This window comes from Pezoporus wallicus, unplaced genomic scaffold (genome assembly GCF_028554395.1).
Source record: "Pezoporus wallicus isolate ANWC-B61680 ecotype Strahan unplaced genomic scaffold, APGP_CSIRO_Pwel_v1 contig_2871, whole genome shotgun sequence".
NCBI classification, from domain to species: Eukaryota; Metazoa; Chordata; class Aves; order Psittaciformes; family Psittacidae; genus Pezoporus; species Pezoporus wallicus.
The window spans coordinates 3,164,810-3,189,532 of record NW_026640775.1 but is presented as its reverse complement, the minus strand read 5'-3'; the positions used below and the strand labels follow the sequence as shown (position 1 = coordinate 3,189,532).

Below are 24,723 nucleotides of genomic sequence, written 5' to 3'. Positions count from 1 at the left end.
CGGGCAGCGCTGCGCTCCCCGCCCCGCCCCGGCCCCCGCCCCGGGGTGCCGCCACGCACACGGGGACTGCCCCGTACCGAGGGAGGCAGCGGGACGGCGAAGCGGCGGTCACAGCGGAGGGCCGCCCCGCCCGACACGGGGTGACAGACCCAGTGGCGGCCTCTCCAACTGCCGGCGGAACCCAGCCCAGAAGCCTCACAGCGGGTTCTGCCGCGCCCTCCCTTATCACAGCCGCGGGTGTCCCCAAGCCGGTCCCGGTCCCGCTGTCGGGTAGTTTTAGTGGCCTCACGAAATTCCTGTTTTGCTTGGTTGTGATTTCGGCTCACAGAGCAAGCTCCAAGAGCAAGGCACGGAGAAAAAGTTTTCTCCATCTCCATCCTTGTTTCTGTGCCTGCAGAGCAGGGACTTGGCATAAGGCTGGTCCCTCGGGCACACAACAGCTGCCTTAACTGGCAGCAGCGCTTCTGGCCCCACACGAATTCCCACCCGTTTCGCAGAGTGCTTTGTGTGAGCACACTCAGTCGAAGATGAGAACTCAGCACTCAACCTCCCTACGGAGCCTTCGCGCTCCCAGCATGCTCTTTTGCCTCACCACGTCGACACGAGTCTGCTGCATCCCAACAGAGCATGTCCCGGCACATGGCAGGAAAGGATGAGCAGGCTTCCTCCTGCATCATGTGAAAGAACTGTGGAGGAAAGAAGCAAGCAGAACAAAGGGACGGGATAAGGCACTGGTGGAGGAAACAGTCTGCTGTGCACGGGATTAATTAAGCAGTCCTATGGGAGGAAGAATTGCATCTGATGCTGCAATACAGGATCCTTATGCAAGTTCCACCAAGGAACTGGGTGGACTTGAGGCTGTGGTTTTAGGGCGCTGGTAATAGAGAGCTGGGGGTAGGTACTCTTCATAGAGGAAACTGGTAGGGAACGTGCTGTACAGCCGTGTTTGGGTGGAAGGGAGATATATAGGAATAACTTGAAAACTCTGTTGAAAATCCCTCTTTTTTTTTCAGCATCACAAAGACCTGTTTAAACCCTTTTCAGAAACTGAGTAGTTGTACCTTAAACTGTTATGTACTTGCTTGATTGTGGAAACTTGAAAAAAATACAACCTAAATGCCTTTCTGCTGTCTGCCTACAACTTTGGCCAGACTATAGGACAGGCGACAGCACATAAAAAGCCTTAAATTTAAAAAAAAATGCCCTGAGTTCGGCAGTATTGTACCCCTTTTTTGTTCTTTAGTCCTAAGTGGCTTAGAGAGACAGACCTTTTGTAACCTTTGACCTCAAGTTGTCCACACATGCACAGCACAAGGCCAAGGTGTGTAACTGTGTCTGCTTTTTCTAACTATGGGTTACAATTTGCAAAGTGAGTCCTAATTTTTAAAAGAAAGGACTGGAGCATATTCTCTTTTAACCTCACTGGGTACCTTGCAGGCAACAGCAATACAGACATTCACATGCTAGCTGAGTACAAATACAAGTGTATTGCACGTGCCTTCTTCATCTCTTGAGCCCTCCATGCCTTCTTCCCTTCTTGAGTCCCTTGTGCTGATGTCCTGTTTGCTGCTTCCTTTGAAGTTGGAAGCAACGCTTACTCCCCTGTTTCGTGAGTTGCCTGAAGATTCAGAGTGAGATGCATATTGCAAGTTGCTATTTCAGTGTTAGCAGAAGAGAGCTTGCAATCAGGTGGAGACTTTCTTGTTGCTAGCAGCTTCCATGAGGGTCTTGGACCCAGGATTCTGGACCTAGGACAGTGTTGTAATGAAGCGTCCAAGTAACTAGGGTATCAGGATGGACTTGCCAGTATTTTTGAAAACTGCCTTTCATTTCACTACAAGATGATCAATGAACAAAGTAAAGCTGGTCCTGTATTGTTCCTTTCTTTTACAATTATGAAGACCAGAGACTTACACAGTAGACTTCTATTACTGCCTCTGTCTCACGTTCTCAGGGAGCCATGCAGAGCAATAATGGCTCTAGACCTGGGCTAAATGCAAACAACTGCTAGACAGCTAGTAGCAAATGTGGTAGTTTCAAAAGGATTTGGTGTTTGTGTTTTTAAGAACAATGCAATGGAAAGTTCTTGGCTGTTGGTTTCTCCCTCAGACATGTTACTCTTCTGCTGTATTTTAATGTGTATCTTTCTAGCTAAAGCTAACTTTCACAACAAAAAGTATTTACTCATGTTTCTATCTGTTAATATCTGTGGGGGATAAAAGAAAATTCTGTTCAAGACACAGAATCAATGAATGAAAATAATGCTTTAAAGCTCTACGGGGGTTCTGGGCAGAGATCTTACATGTGTTGCTTTGGTGTCTCTAAGACATGAAAGAAAATGTTACTAGCAACAAGCTCATTCCAGTTCTATGCCTGGGCTGCTGAACTGCTGATGTTAATTTGATTTATTTCCTTCTTGTGCTTTTATGTTACACGGAAATGCATTGCTTGCCAAGAGGCATTGCACAAGTGACGTTTCAGCACATTATTGTGCAAGCCGTAACTCCTTGCAAGAGAAAAGCTTGAGGTGCTAATGTGTCTGTTTCTCTGTTTGATTACAGCAAGAAATCCAATCAGGTTTTGTCTTGGAAGACATTTTCTTTTCTTGGTCGTTCATTTGATTCCCAGTACATATTATAGGCTTTATTTTTAAATAAATTTTAGGTTGAGTATTCTTCAGAGACAACAAACTTTACCTAGGCAGTATCACAGCTCCTGACGTCAGACAAGCAAATCCAGTTCCATTCAATACTTCCGGCAAGGTTTAAGAGGAACTGAACTGTTTAGCCTCTACGTGGTGTTCTAGGCAGTAACTACTAGCATGGGTAATAGAAGCAGAATATACAGTTGAATGTCTCAGGCATTTTGTCAGCACACTTGTGTTTAAACACCAAATGACCTTGGCCTTGACCTTCGACAGACCTGAAGCCAAAAGTTATTATCTGGAGATGATGCTGAAGTGACTGCAGGTTACAGACACCACAGCAAAACTTGCTTAGCTGATTGCACTGACCATGATAGTCCCAAATAGTGGAGAGCTTGCACAGGGTCAAGAGGTTGTCTTGAATACATCCCAGAGGTGGTTGGAGCCGACAGAAGGAGGAGGCTTGCACTGAAACAGTTGAGGAACCTTCAATACTCTGTCCACCTCAATGGGAGTAAAAATCTTCATCAGTAAATGAAGCACCCTGGGAAGACTAGGACAGCAGTTTCCACAGTGAACATCCAGCCACAGCCTTAGCTGTCTCACACTTTGTAAATGTGATAAAGGGGTTCTCAGATTTCTCTTCGGAAGGGGCTAGAAAGGCCAGGATTTGTAGCAGTACCCTGAGACCCACCTTTGAAGTTGTTTATTTTGGAGAGCTTACAATAAGAACTGAGCCGTATGGATGTTACCAGGGATGATAATAAAGAGGATCATCAATGTTAAGCATGAAGGGAAGCAAATCTTTTTCAGATAGTAAGGCAGTGTAGGCAACTGTTCTACCATTTCTCCCCCAGCTTGGCAGTGACAAGGAAAATGTTAGCCATGTACTAGCTAAGGCTTGTTCTCACCAAGGAGCCAAAGCAAACTATTCCACACCAAAAGTATTGCTCTACAAACAATTTCTCATTGTACTTGGTGTAGTGTGTCAAACTCTTTCTTTCCTATGTACAGAAAGACAGAGCACTAGTGCAGACGGGAGTATGCATGAGGGATTCTCTGAGGTGCAGAAGTAGCTAGAGATTGAAGACTGGTGCGGTTGCGGAGTTTATGGATATACCAGTTTCTCTCAGACTTCAATATTCTGGTTTGCCTCTGTGAATTTGAAGCCAAATGCTTCACTGTGGAGAAGCAGCAATCCTCTTTGCCTCTCACAAGACTTATTTCTCCTTGGAACACAGGAAACCACAAAAGAGCAAGCTGAGAATGCATCCTTAACACCTGCCTTGTGGACTTTTTGTCTTACCCTTGAGCCTATTATCAAATCTGGGCCTGATGGTCTCAGCCAACCCAGAGTCTTAACATCCATCTGTTAATACTAAAGCCAGTCTGACTGGCTCAGTTATTAGGATTAGGGTAAAATATCTCGTGACTTCAAGTTAAGTTCTCAACTTAGTTATCATGAGCCCTGGGTAAACAGTAACATGCCTTGCCCTTTACCTCTCCTCCCACTCAAACCATAAGTTAGCCATATACTGGGACATTTCTGACCTGTAGGGCCAAATGCAGCTGCATATCTTACCTAGTCAGTAGCTGTAGCTGTTTGCTGGATAAAGCAGTGATTAATTGTAGGCTTTATTGGCTTTGCCAGTTCTACTGGTAACAGTAAGAAAACGTTACGAACTAACACCCTGCAAAGGCTGAGCACAACCAGTTCTTCACTTCAATTAACAGTGCTTCTATAGTGAGGCAGAATTAAGGCCAAATTGAGACACTAGTCAAAATTCCAGATTTGTACGTTGCTGTGGTTTAACCCTAGCTGGCAGTGAAGCACCACACAGCTGCTCACTCGCTTTCCACAGTGGGATGAGGAAAAAGAAGCAGCAGAGTAAAAGTGAGAAAACACATGGATTGAAATAAAAGTAGTTTCATAATTGAAATAAAATAGTAAGACATTTTAATGAAAAGGAGTATAACAAGGTGTCCTGAGTTCAGCAGTCTCAGTAGCTGGTGCAGTGCTGTGTTTTTGACTTTCAGCCTGGGAACAGTGCTGATAACACCAATGCTTTTAGTTGTTGCTCAGTAATGTTTAGTCTGACCAAGGACTTTCTGAGTCTCATGCTCTGCCAGGGAGGAGGGGAAGCCAGGAGGAAGCAGAGACAGGACACTTGACCCAAACTAACCAAAGAAGTATTCCATACCATAGCAAGTCATGCCCACTATATAAACTGGGGGCAGTTATCCAGAAGGACTAGATCACTGCTCGGGTTGGGGTGATTATTGGTCAGCAGGTGGCAAGCGGTTGTATTCTCTCCCCTTGTTATTTCCCTTATCATTATTATTATTGGTGGTAGCAGTAGTGGTCTGTTACCGGACTTCTCTTATCTCAACCTGTGGGAGTTACATTCTTTCGATTCTCACAGAATCATAGAATCATAGAATCGTTAGGGTTGGAAAGGACCTTAAGATCATCTAGTTCCAACCCCCCTGCCATGGGCAGGGACACCGTACACTAAATCATATCACCCAAGGCCTCGTCCAACCTGGCCTTGAACACTGCCAGGAATGGAGCATTCACAACCTCCCTGGGCAACCCATTCCACTGCCTCACCACCCTAACAGGAAAGAATTTCCTTCTTATATCCAACCTAAACTTCCCCTATTTAAGTTTTAACCCATTACCCCTTGTCCTGTCACTACAGTCCCTAATGAAGAGTCCCTCTCCAGCATTCCTATAGGCCCCCTTCAGATACTGGAAGGCTGCTATGAGGTCTCCACGCAGTCTTCTCTTCTCCAGGCTGCACAGCTCCAACTTCCTCAGCCTGTCTTCATACGGGAGGTGCTCCAGTCCCCTGATCATCCTTGTGGCCCTTCTCTGGACTTGTTCCAACAGTTCCATGTCCTTTTTATGTTGAGGACACCAGAACTGCACACAATACTCCAGGTGAGGTCTCACAAGAGCAGAGTAGAAGGGCAGGATCACCTCCTTCCACCTGCTGGTCACACTCCTTTTGATGCAGCCCAGGATACAGTTGGCTTTCTGGGCTGCAAGCGCACACTGAAGCCAGCCCATGTTCATTTTCTCATCGACCAGCACCCCCAAGTCCTTCCCCGCAGGGCTGCTCAACTCTTCTCTGCCCAACCTGTAGCTGTGCCTGGGATTGCTCCGACCCAGGTGTAGGACCTTGCACTTCTCATGGTTAAACCTCATGAGGTTGGCATCAGCCCACCTCACAAGTGTGTCAAGGTCCCTCTGGATGGCATTCCTTCCCTCCAGGGTATCAACCGAACCACACAGCTTGGTGTCATTGGCAAACTTGCTGAGGGCGCACTCAATCCCACTGTCCATGTCAGCGACAAAGATGTTAAACAAGATCCCTGAGGGATGCCACTCGTTACTGGTCTCCAGCCGGACATTGAGCCATTGACCACAACTCTTTGCGTGCGGCCATCCAGCCAGTTCTTTATCCACTGAGTGGTCCATCCAAATTGATGTCGCTCCAGTTTAGAGACAAGGATGTCGTGTGGGACAGTGTCGAATGCTTTGCACAAGTCCAGATAGATGACATCAACTGCTCTACCCCTGTCCATCAGTTCTGTAGCCCCATCATAGAAGGCCACCAGGTTGGTCAGGCAGGTTTCCCCTTAGTGAAGCCATGCTGGCTGTCACCAAGCACCTTGTTGATTTTCATGTGCCTTAGCATGCCTTCCAGGAGAATCTGCTCCAAGATTTTGCCAGGCACAGAGGTGAGACTGACTGGTCTGTAGTTCCCCGGGTCATCCATTTTCCCCTTCTTGAAAATGGGGGTTATATTTCCCTTTTTCCAGTCGTCGGGAACTTCACCTGACTGCCATGATTTCTCAAATATGATGGCCAGCAGCTTCGCAACTTCATTTGCCAGCTCCTTCAGCACCCGCGGATGGATTTCATCAGGTCCCATGGACTTGTGCATGTTCAGATTTTTAAGATGGTGTCGAACCAGATCCTCTCCTACAGTGGGCGCAAGATTCTCCTCCCCATCCCTCTGGGAGCCGGGGGACGGGAGGAAGAGGGGGAGTGAGAGAGCAACTACGTGGTTCTGAATTACTGACTAGACTTAAACCATGACACAAGGAGAGAGAAATAAACCCCCCCAAAAAGACAAGTGCTACAAAGGAGAAAACAATTGCTCACCACCAACCTGCTTGATGCCAGTCCCCAAGCTGCGACTCCCCAACAACATCCTTCCTTATTGCTGAGCATGACTTCCTATGGCATGGAATATCTCTTTGGTCAGTTGGAGCCAGCTGTCCCCACTGTGTCACCTCACAACATCTCGTGCACCCCCAGCCTACTCACTGGTGGGCAGGTGTCAGGAGCAGAAAAGGCCTTGATCTTTGTAAGCACTGCTCAATAACTAAAACATCCCTGTGTTATCAACACTGTTCCCAGCACAAATCCCGAACATCATCCCATACAAGTTACTATGAAGAAAATTAACTCTATACCAGCCCAAACCAGCACATACCCGCATGTCCTGTATAAGACACAAGGACATTGATCTTCTTAATTGAGCAGAACACATTTAAAGGTTGTACACTTAATTTTCCTGGCTGACATTGCAGATGACACAAACAAGAAATTAGTGAAATTTGTCCGTGGAGAAAATCTCCACAGTAGGTAACCTACTTCAAGATCCATATAATGGCCTATAGATTCAGTGCCTCTGGATCAGGAAGGAATTGAAACCAAGAAGGAGGTTAAGTGTTGAGTACTCTGGTGTCTAACTTATTCTTGGCCTTTGGACTGGAATCTGGAAGAATGTCTTTGGTGCCTCAGCTATGTACTCAGATGCACACCTCAGACAGATAGATAGATAGATAGGACCAACTAGGTATTTAATGAGCTCCAAAACAGCTAGTGTGCTGTGGGAGAAGGGCACTGCTACAACTGAAAAAAAAAAAAAAAAGTTGTTTTAAAGCCATTCCTTTCTGGAATCCCATCTCTTACTCCATGATGTAGGGTGATACCCCTGAGATACTTTTTTCTTTAAAGTTAATCTTTCATACAAATATTTAGAAGCTAGTTTACTTGGTGAGGCTGGGGCATCCCTTTCCCTCCCTGGGCAAGCTAGACCACTGAGCATCACAGGTTTCCTCAACTGCCAGTCCACACAAACAACACACAAAACGCACCTAAATCACTGGCCCTGGTGTTTGCAGCAAGTACTCTTCATGCAGTTTTAGATGATATAGCTGGTTAATTAATAAAAGGCACCAGCTGCCATCACAGCAAAAAGCAGAATACAGCTTCCCCCCATCTTTCAGATGGCATTTAAGACAAAATGGATGTAAAAAAATAACACTAAATAATGTCATCTGAAGTGGAAATAGTCCTGTACAAAGCAGCCCATCTGTGTGCCATCAGTCTTCTCCAAGGCTCTTTTGAGCTTCTCTCAGATTGTCATTGCCACATGACATGCAGAAACTGGGGCAAAGTAGCGCAAACATAGTTATTTAAAACGTCGTCTTCTTTCTGGGAGCTATCGGATTAGGCTGTTGGACTTAATCCCATTTAATGTCTCTGGAGGCCAGGCTAAGAGCGCCAGGGCTGGCAGGTGCTCTGCACTGCCAGGAGCAAGTGCTCCTACTCAAGCAGGGCACTGCATTTGTGTAGCCAAACTCCCTTGCCTGCTTCAGGACCTCGCTTTTATAGTAGAGGTTAATAGGACTCACAGTGGGCTTTGGTCTATGCAAATACAACATCTATCCCATATAGTTCACTGTGTGTGTTAAAAGATTATCTGTAGGAAGGGGAACTCAGTGTCTTCATGACAAACAAAGCTTGATTTAGTTACCTCCTGCCTCAAGAGATGACTGCCACTGTTTTCCCCTCCACGGTTCCTGGTAGGTGGGGCAATGGTGGCACATAGCTCCTGGACAGGAAGACGTGATGACCCTGACAGGTACTGCTGGCCCGGCGGGTGCGTGAAGCTGCCTGGTCAATGAGGTCAATACAGTAAGTAATGCATTCCCAGTAACAGTGCTGTACTGCCTCATGCCGCGTTCCTCAGTGGGCACTCAGCAGTCCTCCCAGCACCACAGCCATGAGCAAGGCGGCTGACCGAACTCGGCACAGCCCTCAGACTAAGATGGCGGGCTTGTCCTTCGCCCTTCCTCCCCCTGGCCCTGTCCTTGGAAACGCTGTTTGTTTTGGTCGGTGAGTGCCAAGGTCCTGCCTCTGGTAACTGCTAAAAACATGGGGCCGGGGGAGGAGACAGGCAAAGAAACAGATGGAGGAAGAGGAGGAGCCGGCGGCGGTGCTGCTGCCCCGCCGAGGGTTGGGGGTCGGACAGGGTTGGGCATCCTCAGCCTCCCTCAGCGGTGTTTCTGGCCCTGGGCTGGGGCGCCTTGCCCCTAAATGCGGGAGGTGAGGGTGGCTGCCGTGGCCACGGACAGTGGGGGACACTGCTCATCTCGCTTTTACATAGTCTTAAACTCCTCTTCAAGAGAAGCCTGTATGTAAAGTGGAGAGCTGCGGAACTAGGAAGGTGAAGGTGGGAAATGACGGCTCTGAGCTGTGAAAAAGGAGGCATGAGCAAATTCCTTGACTCTTAACAAAGGCTCTTTTCTGCTCCGGTGCCGTGAGTGCTGCCAGAGGTGGAATCAGTGATAGGGAAACTCGAGCCCAAAGGAGATTCGGTCGGTGCCAGCTAGAAGATAGTAAGGATGTAAGCCTAGTAGAGTGAACAAAGTTAAGACACTTAAAGTGGTAAAACTGGACAGAGCACTTTAAAAGTGTGCATGGATGGAGTGATTTACTTGAATAAGCAGGGCTGTGGAAAAACTTTTCTTGACGATGTTACCTGAAGTTAAACCCATCCAGACTGTCTTTCACTCCCCCAAGATGCTTCATAAAATAACTTTTAAAGGAAGTCTTTGGGTATAAAAAGTGTGTGTGTTCTCTACACCTAATCTGATCTTGATCTTTATCAGTTATAACTGTATGATACAGTTACCGCATCACCCAGCCTGATAAGAGCAAGATGCCTTTAGGCATCTACAGTGTTGTATTCATTTCATCCAAGCTGTTTAAATTGCAGCAGAAACCGTGATAACTTAGTTAACTAGAATCTTGGGGTTTGTACACTTTGAAGATATTTTTATCTTGGCCTCCTATTTAGAGTTTTTCCTTAAAACCCTGTGAAATCGTACTGATTGAAATAGAGAAAACAGTGTATTGAAGCCCACTGTGAAGGAATTCAACCTAATATAAAAGTAAATGTCATTTATTTTCAATTCAGGAAGACTAAAGCAGGTTGTAACCACAGGCTGATCCTTTAATAGAATAGGTAGGATGTTAAACTGTGTATTAAAACAACAACCTAATATGTAATACCTAATGAACAATTAAAAAAAGTTCGGATTGTCTATTCAATATGGGGAGTTACAAAGAGATGTTGGAAGGTCAGAAGGATTTCTGAAATATTTTTACTTGGGAATTATATTAAACCTAAAGTTATATGTGAACTTGGCTTGTAATAATTTACAGCAAGCTCTGTGCTGTCTGGAACAGCAGCTCTTCCAGTGTTTAGGCTATAAAAAAAGGACCAAGTGACTTGGTTGTCTTTTGTTGTAACTACTTAGAAGTGCTTTTTTTTTTTTTTCTGGTTTGTACTTCCCTTTGATATGCTCAATGAATGTACTCTTGTCAGAGTTTTTTAGCTGTTGGGTAACATATTTAAAAACTGTAGATGACATGTCCACATTCTGCTTGCACGTTTGTCTGTGTTTACTTTGTTGTGCTTACTGCCTTGTTTATCTTTTAAACTTGTAATTTAGCAATAATGTTCTGAATCTGCAGAATGTACCTATTCTTCTTTACCATTCCATTTGAAGCATCCTACTCGGTAATACATTTACTGTGGCAAAGCTTTCAGTGTATTTTCAGTGTGTCATCTCCGGTTGCATTGTTGAAACTTGTTATTTAAAACCTCTTATTTAAATTGGGTCTTCTGAAGCACTCTGACAGCTCTGCTCTCTGTATGTGTGTATGTATTGTAGGAACAGCTATGGTCTCAGTACTTCAAAATATGTCATGGGCCTCTTTGAAATGCATGTATTTGTTGCTGAAAGATCCTTTACTGGGACTAATATGTAAAGATTTAATGTATATAGAATTTTACCATAATGGAATCATCATAGAGTGGATTGGGCTGGAAGGGACCTTAATGATCATCTAGTTCCAATACCCTTCCATGGGCAGGGACACCTTCCACGAGACCAGGTTGCTTAAAGCCCCATGCAACCTGGACTTGAACACTGCCAAGGATGGGGCTGCCACTTCTCTGGGCAACCTGTGCCAGGGCCTCAGAACCCTCATGATGAAGTTTTAATTTCTACCGTCATGATTTGGACCTCTTGGGAATCAAGACTGGGGCCGAAAATGGCAATACTGACTTTCCTCCATGACTGGTTGAGTATTTCTGTCAGAAGCACCTTGCAAATTTGAGTATTAACAAATTGGAGTTTTTATTAGGATTATTATGCTAAGAATTTTTTTTAATGATGATGTGAAAATTGTGTGAGAATTTTGGGGTTTTAATGGTCATGTAACTTCTTCCATGTTCTTAACACCTCGACTGGAGCAGTAACACATCTTGAAGTGCTCATACTAGGCAAGTGACTTGCAAGACCTTTTGGGCCAGTACGCTGCTAACAACATTAACTGAATCTTTCGATGGACCGCAGGCAACATTAACCTTTTGGAGGTTAGTTATTTTTGCATAAATAAAGTCATATACGTGACTAACACCTTGAAATACAGTGTTCTGCTGCTTATCCAGAAACAATAGCAGGAGGGCAATATAGGCTTTGCAGACTCTGTAGAGTTAAAGTGTTTAAGTGAGCAGTTCCATGTCAAGGACCTACAGGTAGGTTACGTGTCACAACTAGTTTCTGGCTGGCACTAGCCTTGATGTCTGCAGTGCATGTCTTAAGCGAAAAAGTAGTTTTGGTCTTTTGTGTAACATTAACTAGTGATTAATTTCTGATTGTAACTTAAATACAATCTTCAAGTAAAAAAGAAATTCTCACCCTTTTGGTTTTGTGGGTTCTCTTGCAACTCTGTCTTTAGTCAATACTATTCTAAGTATCTGCTTGTTTTCAGTTGCTTGTTAGACATTATGAAATTGCTGGTTTAATAAGTTATGATGCTAAAGATAACAACAGTCTAGTCTTGAACCTATGACCTCTATCCCGATCAAACTGGCTTCTTCAGTAAGATGGTAAACTGTCAATTCTTGCTGCTGTGATTCTTTTCACAAAAAAAAAAACCCCAATGTAATTACATAAATAAGGCACTCAAATGCATCTTTCCTCTTGGGAGAGGAGGAAGAGTAAGCATACACCTAACAAATGTTAATCATTGCAATTAACAGGGTAGTACTCATCAGTGTAATACCTCATCAGGTTATAAAGGCCTACTCAGGATGAGCTGGTACCCAAACACTCAAATGCTCCAAGCTGTAACTAGGTGCCAGTGTAAAGAAATCTTCATTTTTTACTCCCTTTTGTCTATCTCTTGGCCCTGTGATATGTTGATTCACATAAATACACACAAAAATCATCCTTTTGCTTCCAAAAGTGGTTTTTCCAAGTTCAACAGTTGTGAAGTGTGGTATTTCTTGCCTGCTGAAGCTGGTGCAATTCAATCATAGATGAAGTCATAGTACTTAAATTTGCTGGTGGAGGGTATTGTTGGCTGTGTCTCTGCATAAAATCTACTACAGAATGCTTTGTGGCTGTAATCAAAGATGGACAGCTACTTTTGGTATCTGGGCCAAATTCCTTTGGTAGTAATTGTGGCTGACTTCCAGTTCCTCATTTTAATATGATTAGGAGCATATTTTTTGCTTCCTGTCATACAACCATTAATCATCTCTATCGTACTATGCAGCTGTCTAAATTCTCTGCAGTTGCAGTTTATCTGCCTGGGAGGCAATTTCTTTATGTAGGCAAAGCACTATGAAGCATGACGTTTCTCAGTGTTATGCTGAATGTAATATTAAGAGGCCCAGTTACCATTTGATTTAAATCACAAAACCCATCCACCCTCACCATACCATTATTTCTGGGGTCTATGCCATTGTTGATCTGATTCTGAGCAAAAACCCACTTAAAGGCGGAGGCCAGGCTTTCAGCTACACCATGTCAGAATGTAGTATTCTGAATTATTTGCCTATTCTGCCCAGCAACTTCTGTTTGCTTCAAAATTGTTCCACTCAGTACAGTTTGTGGAAGGAAGCTAATTGCCAAACATCACTTGCTGGTGAAGTCAGGTGGGGGATGGTAACACCATGAGTTGCCTTTATGGATGTTGAGAATTTCTGAAGTTCTGACAACAGGCAACTTCTGGGGTTATGGTGGGTAACCTTGTATTTTTTTTTTTAATACAGTGAATTTACAGACTGTCTCTAACATAACCATGAGGGTATGAAACAGCAGAGGGTCCAAAGATTGCTTGCAAAACTGGTGTAGTTTGTTAATAACTGTGTGCTTCTGCATGTCAAGCCAGATCATTTCTGCAGCACCTTTTTAAGAAAGGTAGCTACTTGTTCTTTATTGGCAAAGTAATGATCAATATCTGACTTCTGAGAAATAAACAATAGTAAGAATTGGTTTTATTGCAAGTGTATTTTGTTTTTCCAGGTCTTGTGTACTGTAGCACCTAAAGTGAATCAGAATGCCTCTCAGTGATGACCATAACAGTGACTCAGAGTCTTCACGCCTCTCGGAAAGCACAGCTACTTCTAGCGACTCTGAATATTCAAGGCAGAGCTTTAACAGCGATTCTTCAAGCAAACCCAGTTCTCCAGCATGTAAGCCTATTTCAGCCTTACCTTCATTGTGCATAGGCGGATGAGGCTAACTTATTTCTCTTTGCTATTCTGGGTAGAACCTGGGATTCTGAATATCTGTTTAAGAGTATTATGAGAAAGGCATGGCTTTTTCTCTGCTGTGAAACAGTGCATCTGCTTGTGTCTGGAGCACCACCAGCAGCTGTATCCATGGGGGTCTCCCTGTGCACTCCTTCCCTTCAGAAAGTGTAAGAAAAGTGTGCCACTGTGGACATCCTAATCTTGATGTGGGTAGTGGTCTCCCACTCAACCAGATACAGCTTTATGCAAAGGGTGACTTTCTTCTGTTTGCTCTACACATTTAAAAATTAAATCTGTAGCTTACAGATTTATATTATAAGATCAAGTTACATGAAGTTAATCTCAAATTCCCCTTTTTTATTTCTTTCATAAATATTAGGATCAAACAGAAAACACACATTTGCACAAGGAATGTATTTTGAGTAATTGCTTGTTAGTGGAGCTGTAATTGGCAGCTGGCTATCTGTCTGTCTTTATTACCTGTCTTCAAAGGGTTAATTCCAAATACTAAATTAAAGGGCAGAATTTGGGGTTTAGAAACTTCTGGAATTACTCTTGCTTTCTAATGTAGAGTTTCTGTTATGATGTTAATGCCTATTTGTAAAAAAAAAAGTGTAATTTACAGAGCATCTGCTATGGAACATAAGTGGGGGTGTTCTCAAGTCTGTAACTTCAGAATCTTCTCTATAGGCAATAAAACCACAATATAGCCATTATATGCTCAGAATTATAATGGACATCTGGTATCTGTTATTGCCCAGGTTTTTGGTCTGGTGGATTTTACAGAAGAGTTAATAGCAAATCTGTGGAATGCAAGATCCTGTTTTAAAGGAAAAAAAATATCTTGCTTAAGATGCAAAAATATGAAATTGCTCTTCAAAATGTTATGAGGTTTATGTGGTATTACCCACACACACACACACCCCTGATAAGCTGGGAGTTTCCTGAGTTAGTGTTTTAAGAAGATATAAAGACCCAGTAATCCTAGGTTGTTTTTTCTAGAGTCCAAGTAGCAAGCAGCAAAGCTTCTAAATTTTAATATTTTTCAATTGCACTTATGAATTATAGATATTTGGCTTGAATGGATCTTGTTTGTTCCAGCAGCAAGTCCCCCTAAGATGATTACATTTGATGAACTGATGGCAGCTGCAAGAAATTTGACAAACTTGACCCTAGCTCATGAAATTGCTGTAAATGCAAATTTTTGCATAAAACATGAAGACTTGCCACAGAACAGGTAAGAGCCTGGATTTTGTGAAAAGCAGCACTGGGGTTGGGAAGAGAGTAAAATAAAATACTACCCCACCCCAAAAATAACCCAATCAAAACAAAAAACTATCAACGAAATCCAAACCAAAACCATTTTTTATCCTGCACCTCCAGGAGTCACTGTCAGCATGATCTTGCTTGGAACAAGTGGTGCAGTCCAGCTGAATTGATAGACTGTCTTGGCATGTTGCTCTGTTTTAAATGTCACAGAAGATAAAGGGTTAATGTAATACGAATGCGCATAGTGAAGATGAGTATTGGTTTGTTCTGTGCAGTACCAAGCCCTGTGGAAAAGGTGAAATGGTGGCTTTGTATGTAATAGTTCATTGGTGTGGTAGTATTAAGAAGGTAAAGCTCATCATGAGCATAGCTCTAACATTAGCCCCAGAAGCCATGCAGAAATACCTGGAGAACCAGAGGAAGCAAGACGTAACTTCCCTTATGTAGGTAGCTAAATAGACATGTCTGTGAGCAAGAGCAACTTAAAAATAACCCTGGTCTTTGCTTTGAGAAAACTTACATAAAAAAAAAGGGTATTTTTAATTGCGTAAGTCCCTTAACTGATAATTGGTTATATGACAGTAGTTTTTGAGAAAGCATAGTACAAAACATACAAGGTTAGAACAAGAGTACAGATCCAGTAAAGAAAAAGGGCAGTTAATACTACTTTACCCACATCTGAATTGCCAGCACCACTTTGTACCAGACACCTGTATTTTATAGAAGACTTGTCAGTCTAGATGATGGTTTGGGACCTGATGACCCACAGCCCAAGAAAGATGATTGCAGGGCACAGTAGCTGGTGAGGGGCATTTTCCCTCACCCCAGTGATTGTGATCAGACTAATCTAAATCACTTCTACCAATGATGAAAAATAGATGGGAGTCATTTCTGTATCTAATTGAATTATTACACAGTTTTGCAGGCACAGTGAAACAGATTGTACACAAGGCTTTTTGGGATCACTTGGAATCGGAACTGAATGAAGATCCTCCAGAATATGAACATGCTATCAAGCTCTTTGAGGAAATCAAGGAGGTAATGTTCTTCCTCTCCTGAGCCCCAGTATTGCTTTGTCAGCTTATGTCTGAAAGGCTCTGACTTCACTGAAGAGTCTGCTAACTCAGTCAACACCTTTATGTTTGTTCTTTAAAGATGAAAACAGAACTGCAAATAGGTGTAATTATAGTATATTTATATATATTATGATAAGTTGCAAGTCAGCTCTTCTCTCAAAGCTTTAAATTTCTCCTAGTTTCTTTCCAGCATGTACTGTGAGCTTATGGTATGAACAGGAGTATAAATGTGACTGTACCTGCTCATGTAGACTTTGTTTACCCACCTCCCTGGGCATTTCACGCTCCCAAGACCCACTCTCAGCAACTTTTCTGGCCCTTTAGATTGGATATTAAGAAAAATCTCTCCACTGAAAGGGTAGTCAGGTGTTGAAACAGGCTTCCCAGGGAAGTGGTGGAATCACCATCCCTGGAAGCGTTCAGAAGCTGTGTAGATGCAGCCTTTAGTGACATGGTTTAGTGGTGGACTTAGCAGTTCTAGGGGAATGGTTTGACTTGATGATTATAAAGATCTTTTCCAGTCTTGTTGATTCTGTGATCATACACGGAAGCATGCACACCTTCAATCCCAGCATGATACTAAGTCTTTCAGAAGTTTGAGTTAGGAAATGTTTGTTTTATAGGGCAGTATCCAGACATGCTTTCTGTTTTACTAGAGCTTTGAGCTTTTTTGCAGAACTCTGCAGAGATAGTTTTAACGGTACTTCTTTCCTGCTACCTTAATGTTCAGTCTTAATGTGTCTTATTATAGTCAGTTAATACACTTGCCATTAAGATCTTATTTCAGCATGTTTACAAACTGGTTTGTTTTTTATTAATATGCTTTTTTATTTCCCCCCTACTTCAGATTCTTCTTTCCTTCCTGACTCCTGGAGCAAACAGGATTCAAAATCAGATTTGTGAAGTTCTAGATACGGATCTTATACGACAGCAAGCAGAACATAATGCTGTTGATGTTCATGGGCTAGCTAATTATGTTATCAACACTATGGGAAAGTTGTGTGCTCCAATAAGAGACAATGATATAAAACAGTTAAAAGCAACTGACAATATCGTAGAATTACTGAGGTTGGTATTCGGGTGTCTTGGGGGTTTTCAGATGAAAAACTCTTCTGAAAGAGCACTGGGCAGTGGAAGAGGGGGTATAGTCTTAAAAATTATGTCTTAAATTGTGTCAGTTTATATAACAACTGCTCTCAAACTATAGGAAAACTTATTTTTATACAGAAGTATTAAAGGGGAGAAGCTATGACATGCTGATAAGAATATTGTCTTACATTGTAATAAAATGGATAGAATGCCTAGATCAAGCAGTACCAGCTCTGACTAAGCCACTGAACAACAAAAAAACGCTCTTGCAGTAATCTGTTTCAGAGACTGCTTTTTCAGTCTTGTTCATCCTTACAAAGCTTACGCAGCACATTTGTACAGTTCCATCTTGAACTATTTAGTGCATGTAGGAGGCCAAAATTTACATTTTAAATACCTCTAGTAAAGATAAAATTATTTGAACTTGAGTAAAGCATAACTGGCAGAAACTAGTTTACTCTTTCTTAGGTACATGAAAACACTAAGAGTAGATGGAGCTGTTCTACTGTTTATTGCAACTTAGATCATATGCAGGGATCCAAGCTACTGGGATTGTTTCTCTTTGTACAAATTTAAATAAAAAGTTAACTTACGTTCATTTAGGCTGAAATGTACCAACTTACAGGTGCTGCATTTTGGTCTTGGTATCTGTGACACCAAACCTTACACACAATACTCCTTCAGGTATTCTGGAAGCTATATAACGGATCTCTTACACTGAAATACTGATGCAGTTTACTTCTACCAGAATTGAAGTTAAAGTACTAATGTAGATGTATCTCATATGTGATGGTTAAAATCAATAGACTAATTGTAAAATTTTAAATTTTCTCCTTTCAGACAAATATTCCGTGTTTTGGACCTGATGAAAATGGATATGGCAAATTACGCAATTCAAAACCTTAGACCATACCTTCAGCGTAATTTGGTGGACTACGAAAGAACAAAATTCCAGGAAATTCTTGAAGAAACACCAAGTAGGTATCCTGCTATCTTTAAATCAAAACTTCATGAAAAAACCCCCCCAAAAAACTAAATACACACCTATTTAAAGACATGCTATAAAATCTATCAATTGCAGTTAATTTGGAGGAAAACTTCAGTTTCTTGTCTGGATCTAGCTGTCGCAAAAATTCTTTGATAAGCAAGCTACCAATGGGCAATTGCTTAACTTGCTGTAAAGTATGTTCATCTGTAATCTGGGGTGCTTTCAGATGAATTTGTATTTGCCGTATGGGTTTGTATCTGAAAAACAAACTGTAGCTCTTCCTGTCTGGAGACAGAAGCCCTGTATACTGAAAGATGAGACTTTATCTCTTTTGTATGCAGCTAGTCTATTGTTAGTTTGAAGTAAACCTATAAAACTAGTTAGTATGCATGAAAGTTGGGACAGGATCCTATTTTTAATAAACAAAAGGCAAGCTCTGAGGGAATACCTTAGCTGATGCAAAATCAACTTTATCCATTATTACAGGTTTTGCGTAATGTGGCTAAACAGGGTTCAGGAAACATTTTTCAAGAAGACAAAGTAACCTTACTAACATCTGGAGAAGGGGCTTCTGAAATAGGAACCCCAAGCCACTGATGCAGCTTGCAGTATTTATATATGCAGCCTGAGGAAAAACTGTGTTAACAACAAATGAAAAGCTATTGGAGTTCTTTCTCCCCTCTATTTTCCAGTCCTGTACCCCAACCTAGTAACTTGCCTTCCTGAAAAAAGAAAATAAGAAAATGCTCTGGGAATTCTGAGGCTGCTTTTACCCCAAGATCTTGGCTGAAGTCTTAACAATTTGTTGCTGGGTTAATACAAGCTAGCTGGGATATTAAGGTGACCAGTGGAAGATATGTGGGGAAAAAAAAATGAAGGGAAGAATTTACATGTTAAAACTCAGCTGTCCACTATGTTTGAGTCTTCAGAAGTCATACTCTTGTTTATGAGTACAACTCTTTTCCTCAAGGTAGTGCTTATTTTGATGAGAACATGCAGTAAATCTGTACTGATTTGCAATGCTTAGGTGCCCTGGACCTCACAACAGAATGGATAAAGGAATCTATACAAGATGAATTGTCATCTACTTCTGATGAATCTTCATCATCCCCTGGTGCTGATAGTAGTTCTAAAAGAACCATTAGTCCTACACTGGTGCTAAACAATGGCTACTTGAAACTGTTACAGTGGAATTATCACAAAACAATTCCAGAGGTAGGAAGTGTATTTCAGTGTCTTCAGATTTCTAGCTATATGAAAATATTTGTGTAGTATAGTAATCCTTCTGTTGATAACTAAGTGAAGTATTCTCTTACACTTCTTAAATTTCCGAGTAGTAAATTCAGAGTATGTGCTAGTGTAGTGTCTGAAATACAAGATGTGCAGCAACTAGAAAAGAACAATGTAAACCTTGTCTTGATTCTATCCCATCATAGCTCACCAGCTCCATCCTGTGAGCAGTCTTGGCCATGGTCACAGGCTGGGCCTGGTACTGCCAGCTCCTGGCTTTGTGTACCTTCAAGGGAACTGATTATAGCATTCTGTTTTCCTAAGAGCAGCAGGAATTAGTGGGATTGCTCTTCCTTTAGAACAGAATCAATGAAAACTTGAAGCCCTGTAAAGCAGATACTCATCCTTTTGCAGTGTATATAAACTATTGCTTTGAGAATCAGTGTTCAGTTTTTCCTACCAGCTCCTGATCACTGACCTCTGCAACTTTCCATAAAGCCAATTTGAAATTGTCCATCAGTCAGAGCTAAAATTAGCATCTGCAATGAGCTCCTTAGCTATACTTAGGGTAGCCTTTTAGAGAACTTGCTGAATATATGGGGAGGCTTTTAGTGTTCTCAGTCAGTGGACACAAGGGAAACCACCTTGTTTTTACCTTAATTTGAAAAGCTTCGAATAATAGCTACACACAGGTATCCTCTGGTGAATGTAGTTTGCCATACTATGAAACTACTGAGTGTTAATGCCCCTGCGCTTCACAGTGAAGGGATTTGGTTAGGATTGAACTCTTTCTAACCTAAAAAATCACTCCAGCTACATTTTACTGTGGGAATTACAGTCTTGGTATGATCAACTGCGTGTTTGCCTGTAACAGGTTATGAATCACTTGCAGAACTTGCTCTGGTGGTTGAGCTTGTGGTTGTCATGCACAGTTGTTCATCACTGTCTGTCAGTTCCAGATTGCCATTTTTCAAAGAACAGCTGAATCCAGAAGACTGTTGTCTGTAACCTTGATCACTGCAATGTCCTCTGGATCCCTTGAGCATTTTGCTTTGTTGAATTGTTGGTTGCAAATTTCCATTAGCAGTGATGAGGAATAACATGCAATGTCCTTTGTTTGCTCTGCACTGAAGACATTACCTTTCTTCCTGCCATAGGCTTACTTCTGGTACTCATACATAATGTTACTTTGTGCAATATTACATATTCAGAGTATTTCAGCTGCTGTCTCTTCTGACATTGTGTATTTGTGTTTAAAAAATGTCAGTGCTTCATGACTATATCCTGTATCTGTCCTTTTTCCTGCTTCTCTCCCTCTGTATTCCTAAATTAGTATTATTGTTTCAATTCCAGACTCTAATAACAGACGAAGCTCGTCTTCAGGAGTTGAGAGAAAAGCTCAAACAATTACAGATCATAGCTTGTGTTTGTCTTATAACAAACAATATGGTGGGTGCAGCAATTGTAGATGTGCCTGATTTTGCTGAGCAGCTGAAAAGGATCTCTCTTCCTCTTCTTGAAGGCATGAACAAGAAGTAAGGTCTTATTTTTTTATCACTCTTCATATTCATTTATTTATATTAAACAGGAAATACTAGGTGGATCTGAAAACCCTTGGAAACAACTCAAATGTCATAGCCAGTGCTTGTTAATAATAGGAAAATATAAGATTTTAATAACCTGATCTGTATTCCCTTGAAAATGCAAGTCCACTCTGTTAGGCACATACTTTCAAAGGTATATTTTAATGAAATCTTAATCTTGATGTTAGTATACAGAACTTTGGGCTCTAGTACTAAAGTTCATTCATATGCTCCTAATACTGAAGAGGCTCTGGCAATACATTCACTGAATTGTCTTGCCAGTTGCTTCAAACTAGTTATAGTTAAAACTATTTGGCTGCTTATTTCTGCTGCCTGCAAGTAAGTGATGTGATCTCAAGGAGTGTCTTAAAATAGTTTTTCCACTCTGCTTTTTCTTACAAAATACTATGCATGTGGCCCAGGAAAACACCTTAGCGTAATGGAAAAATGAAGTGGTGTCACTGCTGTACACTTGAAATTATTTTTTATGTTAGGTACTTATTTTATTTTCTACATGAAGATTTGTGCTCTACCTGTAGATACTTGTAAATCTGCAAAAGAGAACTTTCCTAAATTCTTTTATTGCAGATGGTGGGTTTAAAATAAAAGGGGAAAAAGACAAGTAAGGTCACTTTACAACCTATGCTCTAGAAACTGCTGAAGTTAATGCTTTTCTCTTTCTTTCTTTCTTCCAGAACTTTTGATTTGAAGGAGGCTCTGGATGCTATAGGTGTCCAAATTTGCAGTAAAGTGAACAGGTCTCTAACTGAAAAAGGTCTTCCCACTCTTGATGAAGAAATGCAGAGTAATTTAATGGGTCAAATTGCTCATATTGTAGAGGAGAATAATCCTGTCTGTTCCTTGATTGGTTAGTAAGATTATGTATAATTGTTGTCTTGTATGTGTTATGTCATATATCAACTTACTCCCAGCAAGCTTAATCAGATGTGTAATTATTTTTAAAAACACTTTTTACTGGGGCAACTAAGAGTAATGAAATCTTTACATAAAGAGGGTGTTCTTAGTGTGCTGTAGAGCATGGCTATTCACAGCTAGAAATACTTTAAAAAGTGCCTGAAGAAACAAGCCTTGACATGCTCATATTTTGGTGGAGAACTGAGAAAAATGAGTACTATTCACTCTTCCTTCTGTCAGTTCTGGGTTTAAACTTAGTGTTTTTTGTAATTTGAGTCTACTTAGGTAATGTAACTTGTTTGCAGCAGGTTTATGCTGCATCCAGCTTGCAGGAGCCAACTTCAAGAAGCTTTCAGTATTGTTTCCCACCACAACACAGGCTTGGGAAAGAGTTGTTACCCACGCTGCTGGATTTTGTGCTGTGCTGATGTATAGGGTGCTTACAAAGTGACTATGGCTTCAGCTTGGGCTCTCTTGTTCTGAGTGTACTTTATATTTTATTTCAGACAAACGGATCCAGTTCTTCCTGAGAAGCTTGCTTGCTCTTCCCAGTTTTCAGAAGTCTATGCCTACCATGCCAGGAGGCCTTTCCGTGATTCAGACAGAAATGGAGCTTGTTGGATCTCAGTATGCAAGCATTGTAAACTTTAATAAACAAGTGTATGGACCCTTCTACGCAAACATACTTAGAAAACTACTTTTTCGTGAGACACCTATGGGAAAAGCAGAAACAGGAACAGCAACAGCTACCAGTTAAAAATTTTCACCTATTTCTTTACCCCTTTTTTTATCTTCCAAAGTGATCTGTCTTCCCTACTAAGAATAGTCCACTCCAGTGAATAGCAGTGAGAGAGATCTTGTAAAATGTATACAGATAGCTTCTGAAATTCACTGGAAAGACATTTAAGTTCAAGGACATACATATTTTAATAGAATAAATTCGTTTGATGCATTTTGTCACTTGTGAACTATTAGTTCTCATGGCAAGCATTTATGATTTGCATTGGGAAGGGACTGGTGCTGCAGAAAATACATGGACTCAGTCAGAGATCAATGTGATCAGAAAAAAGCCATTTGTTCCAAAGCCTTAACTCCTTATATACTTTTTCTTACAAACACAGTGATTTGGCATATTATGATTGGATACATATCTTGAAGACCCTTAGGGACTAACATATAATTTAAGCACAGGTGTGAGAACCTGACCTCAAAAGCTTGCCAACAGTCTGCAGTTCTCATAACTCAGTGAATTCCTGCTTCTTCTTATCTTGCTTGCTTAAGCTTCCTCGGGCCTTGCTGTGTCTTTTGGGATTATTCAGAGTTCATGTACCAAATATCCATTCTCCTGTGAGAACACTGTGTCCACATCTCCCCCTTTTAGTTTTATCTATCTTTTGGATGACCCTATGTGAGCAGGGGATTTGGGCTAGTTTGTATCTGCAACATCTACCAACTACAGGCTGCTGGACCTGCCCTTTTTTCTGCTGTATGGCTCTCTGATAACAGGGGAGGCCGTCTTTCACATCAAGGTCTGGCATGGCATGTGTCCCCACTGCTCCACACCTGCTGGGTTGCAGCCAACAGTGGAGCTACAGGTTTTTCTTGGTGGCAAACACAGAGGCCAACCCAGTCTTGCCCTTGACTGTTGTAGCAGGCATTTGGTCAGTCTCAGTCCTTGCACTTGTCAATGCAGAGTTTCACCTGCTTCATCTAGTAACAAGTTGCTACTATGGTAAGGCACACACAGATTTACATTAGCAGAGTAACTATTAACAGAGTGCAGCAGCATGTTGAAGATGCTGATGGCAGCGAGGGACTAGCCAAAGAAATTTCTTACCAGTGGAGTTCTCCCACCCTCTTAATTTGTTCCATTACCTGCTTTATAACGCTACCATTGTATTAGAATCTTTCTAGCTTTTGCCTTAGCATTTTCTAACAGCTGCTGCAAATTTGCATGCTCTAACATCTTTTTTACAAGTGACAAATCCATACAATATAAGGTGTAGTTTCTTATTAGCAAGTGGCTAGTAAATACAAGTGGTTTTATACACAAAATCACAGCTTCTAATAATTTCTAATTTACAAGCACACATATTCAAGTTGTTACTTTTCAGTTGCCTCCAAGTGATGTTTTGCAATCATTCATTTTTCTCTTCCTCTTACTCATTCTGCTTGGGGTATTCATGGTCAGCTCCTGTAGCTGAGGCATCGGGTTCCTCCGCTCATCTGTCCAGCTCATAGCAAGGCTTGACAAGCGTTGCAGGCAGTTGCCATGGACCTGTAGGCAGGAGGATGCAAATATAGTCAAGGAGTTTGCTGCATGAGGCTGGCACAGTACTTGGTTTTTTTTTGCCACCATTAAAACAATGTTATTTTTTCAACTTAAATATATTTATATATAGCAATGCAATTATGAAATGAGAAAACAATTGTAGGTAAAATGTACTGTGCTTACATTGTATTTTTGTAGAGCAACACCTAATACAACACTCAAATTTCTGAAAAGACTTTAATATAAGAACTGCTTTTGTAACCAAAACCAGATTCGTACTAGGCCAAGTTCTGGTACTCCTGCAACTACTGGAATGAGAACTTGGCCTCTGTTAATATTAGGGAATGCCAGTGTTGTAAGCTGTATGAAGTATAGCAGTTACAGAAGAAGCATGCACCATTTGAAGTAGGAATCATTCACAACTTCTCAACTGTAATTGAGATTAATGATAAGCACCTAAGAAACATCATGTTGATGGGAGGGGGGTGGAGTTACTTTCTGTATATAATGTTTATAAGCATTTTGTTTATCCAGTGGTGGTCGTACAGCTCTTAAATCTAACCTTTAATATGTGTATGTACTAATCTTTGATCTTAATGGGTATTAAGTATTTTTAAGTTAGGTCTTTCTGACCTTTATTCCTAAAAGCACTTGAAAGTGACCTTAGAGAGTACCACAGAGCAACTTCCCCCTTTTATATTCTGTTGGATGAGGGCGTAAGCTTTTCAAAGGATATCC

General features: G+C 41.5%; 1 protein-coding gene across 6 annotated transcripts; it reads left to right on the top strand.

Annotated features, from left to right (window-relative positions):
* Positions 1–10,997: 10,997 nt before the first annotated feature.
* On the top strand, positions 10,998–22,672 carry TCP11L2 (t-complex 11 like 2). 6 transcript variants are annotated; one of them, XM_057420585.1, is made up of 11 exons: positions 10,998–11,394; positions 13,081–13,228; positions 13,316–13,503; positions 14,665–14,800; positions 15,750–15,870; positions 16,756–16,976; positions 17,838–17,974; positions 19,013–19,200; positions 20,569–20,750; positions 21,494–21,666; positions 22,220–22,672. In XM_057420585.1, exons 3-11 carry the CDS (start codon positions 13,368–13,370, stop codon positions 22,468–22,470), a joined length of 1,545 nt encoding a protein of 514 aa, XP_057276568.1. In that variant the 5' UTR covers positions 10,998–11,394; positions 13,081–13,228; positions 13,316–13,367; the 3' UTR covers positions 22,471–22,672. The 6 variants fall into 6 exon arrangements, with proteins under 6 accessions (XP_057276568.1, XP_057276567.1, XP_057276565.1 ...); XM_057420584.1 differs by having other exon boundaries at positions 10,999–11,394; positions 13,092–13,228; positions 13,334–13,503; XM_057420582.1 differs by having other exon boundaries at positions 10,999–11,394; positions 13,334–13,503.
* The last annotated feature ends 2,051 nt before the right edge of the window (positions 22,673–24,723 follow it).

What these genes read in the sequence shown, in the direction of transcription:
- TCP11L2 (XM_057420585.1), top strand. Translation starts at nt 13,368, where the DNA reads ATGCCTCTCAGTGATGACCATAACAGTGACTCAGAGTCTTCACGCCTC. An exon ending in AATTCTTGAAGAAACACCAA is followed by an intron (nt 17,975 to 19,012) that starts GTAGGTATCCTG and finishes TGCAATGCTTAG; the next exon opens with GTGCCCTGGACCTCACAACA. An exon ending in ATCACAAAACAATTCCAGAG is followed by an intron (nt 19,201 to 20,568) that starts GTAGGAAGTGTA and finishes TTTCAATTCCAG; the next exon opens with ACTCTAATAACAGACGAAGC.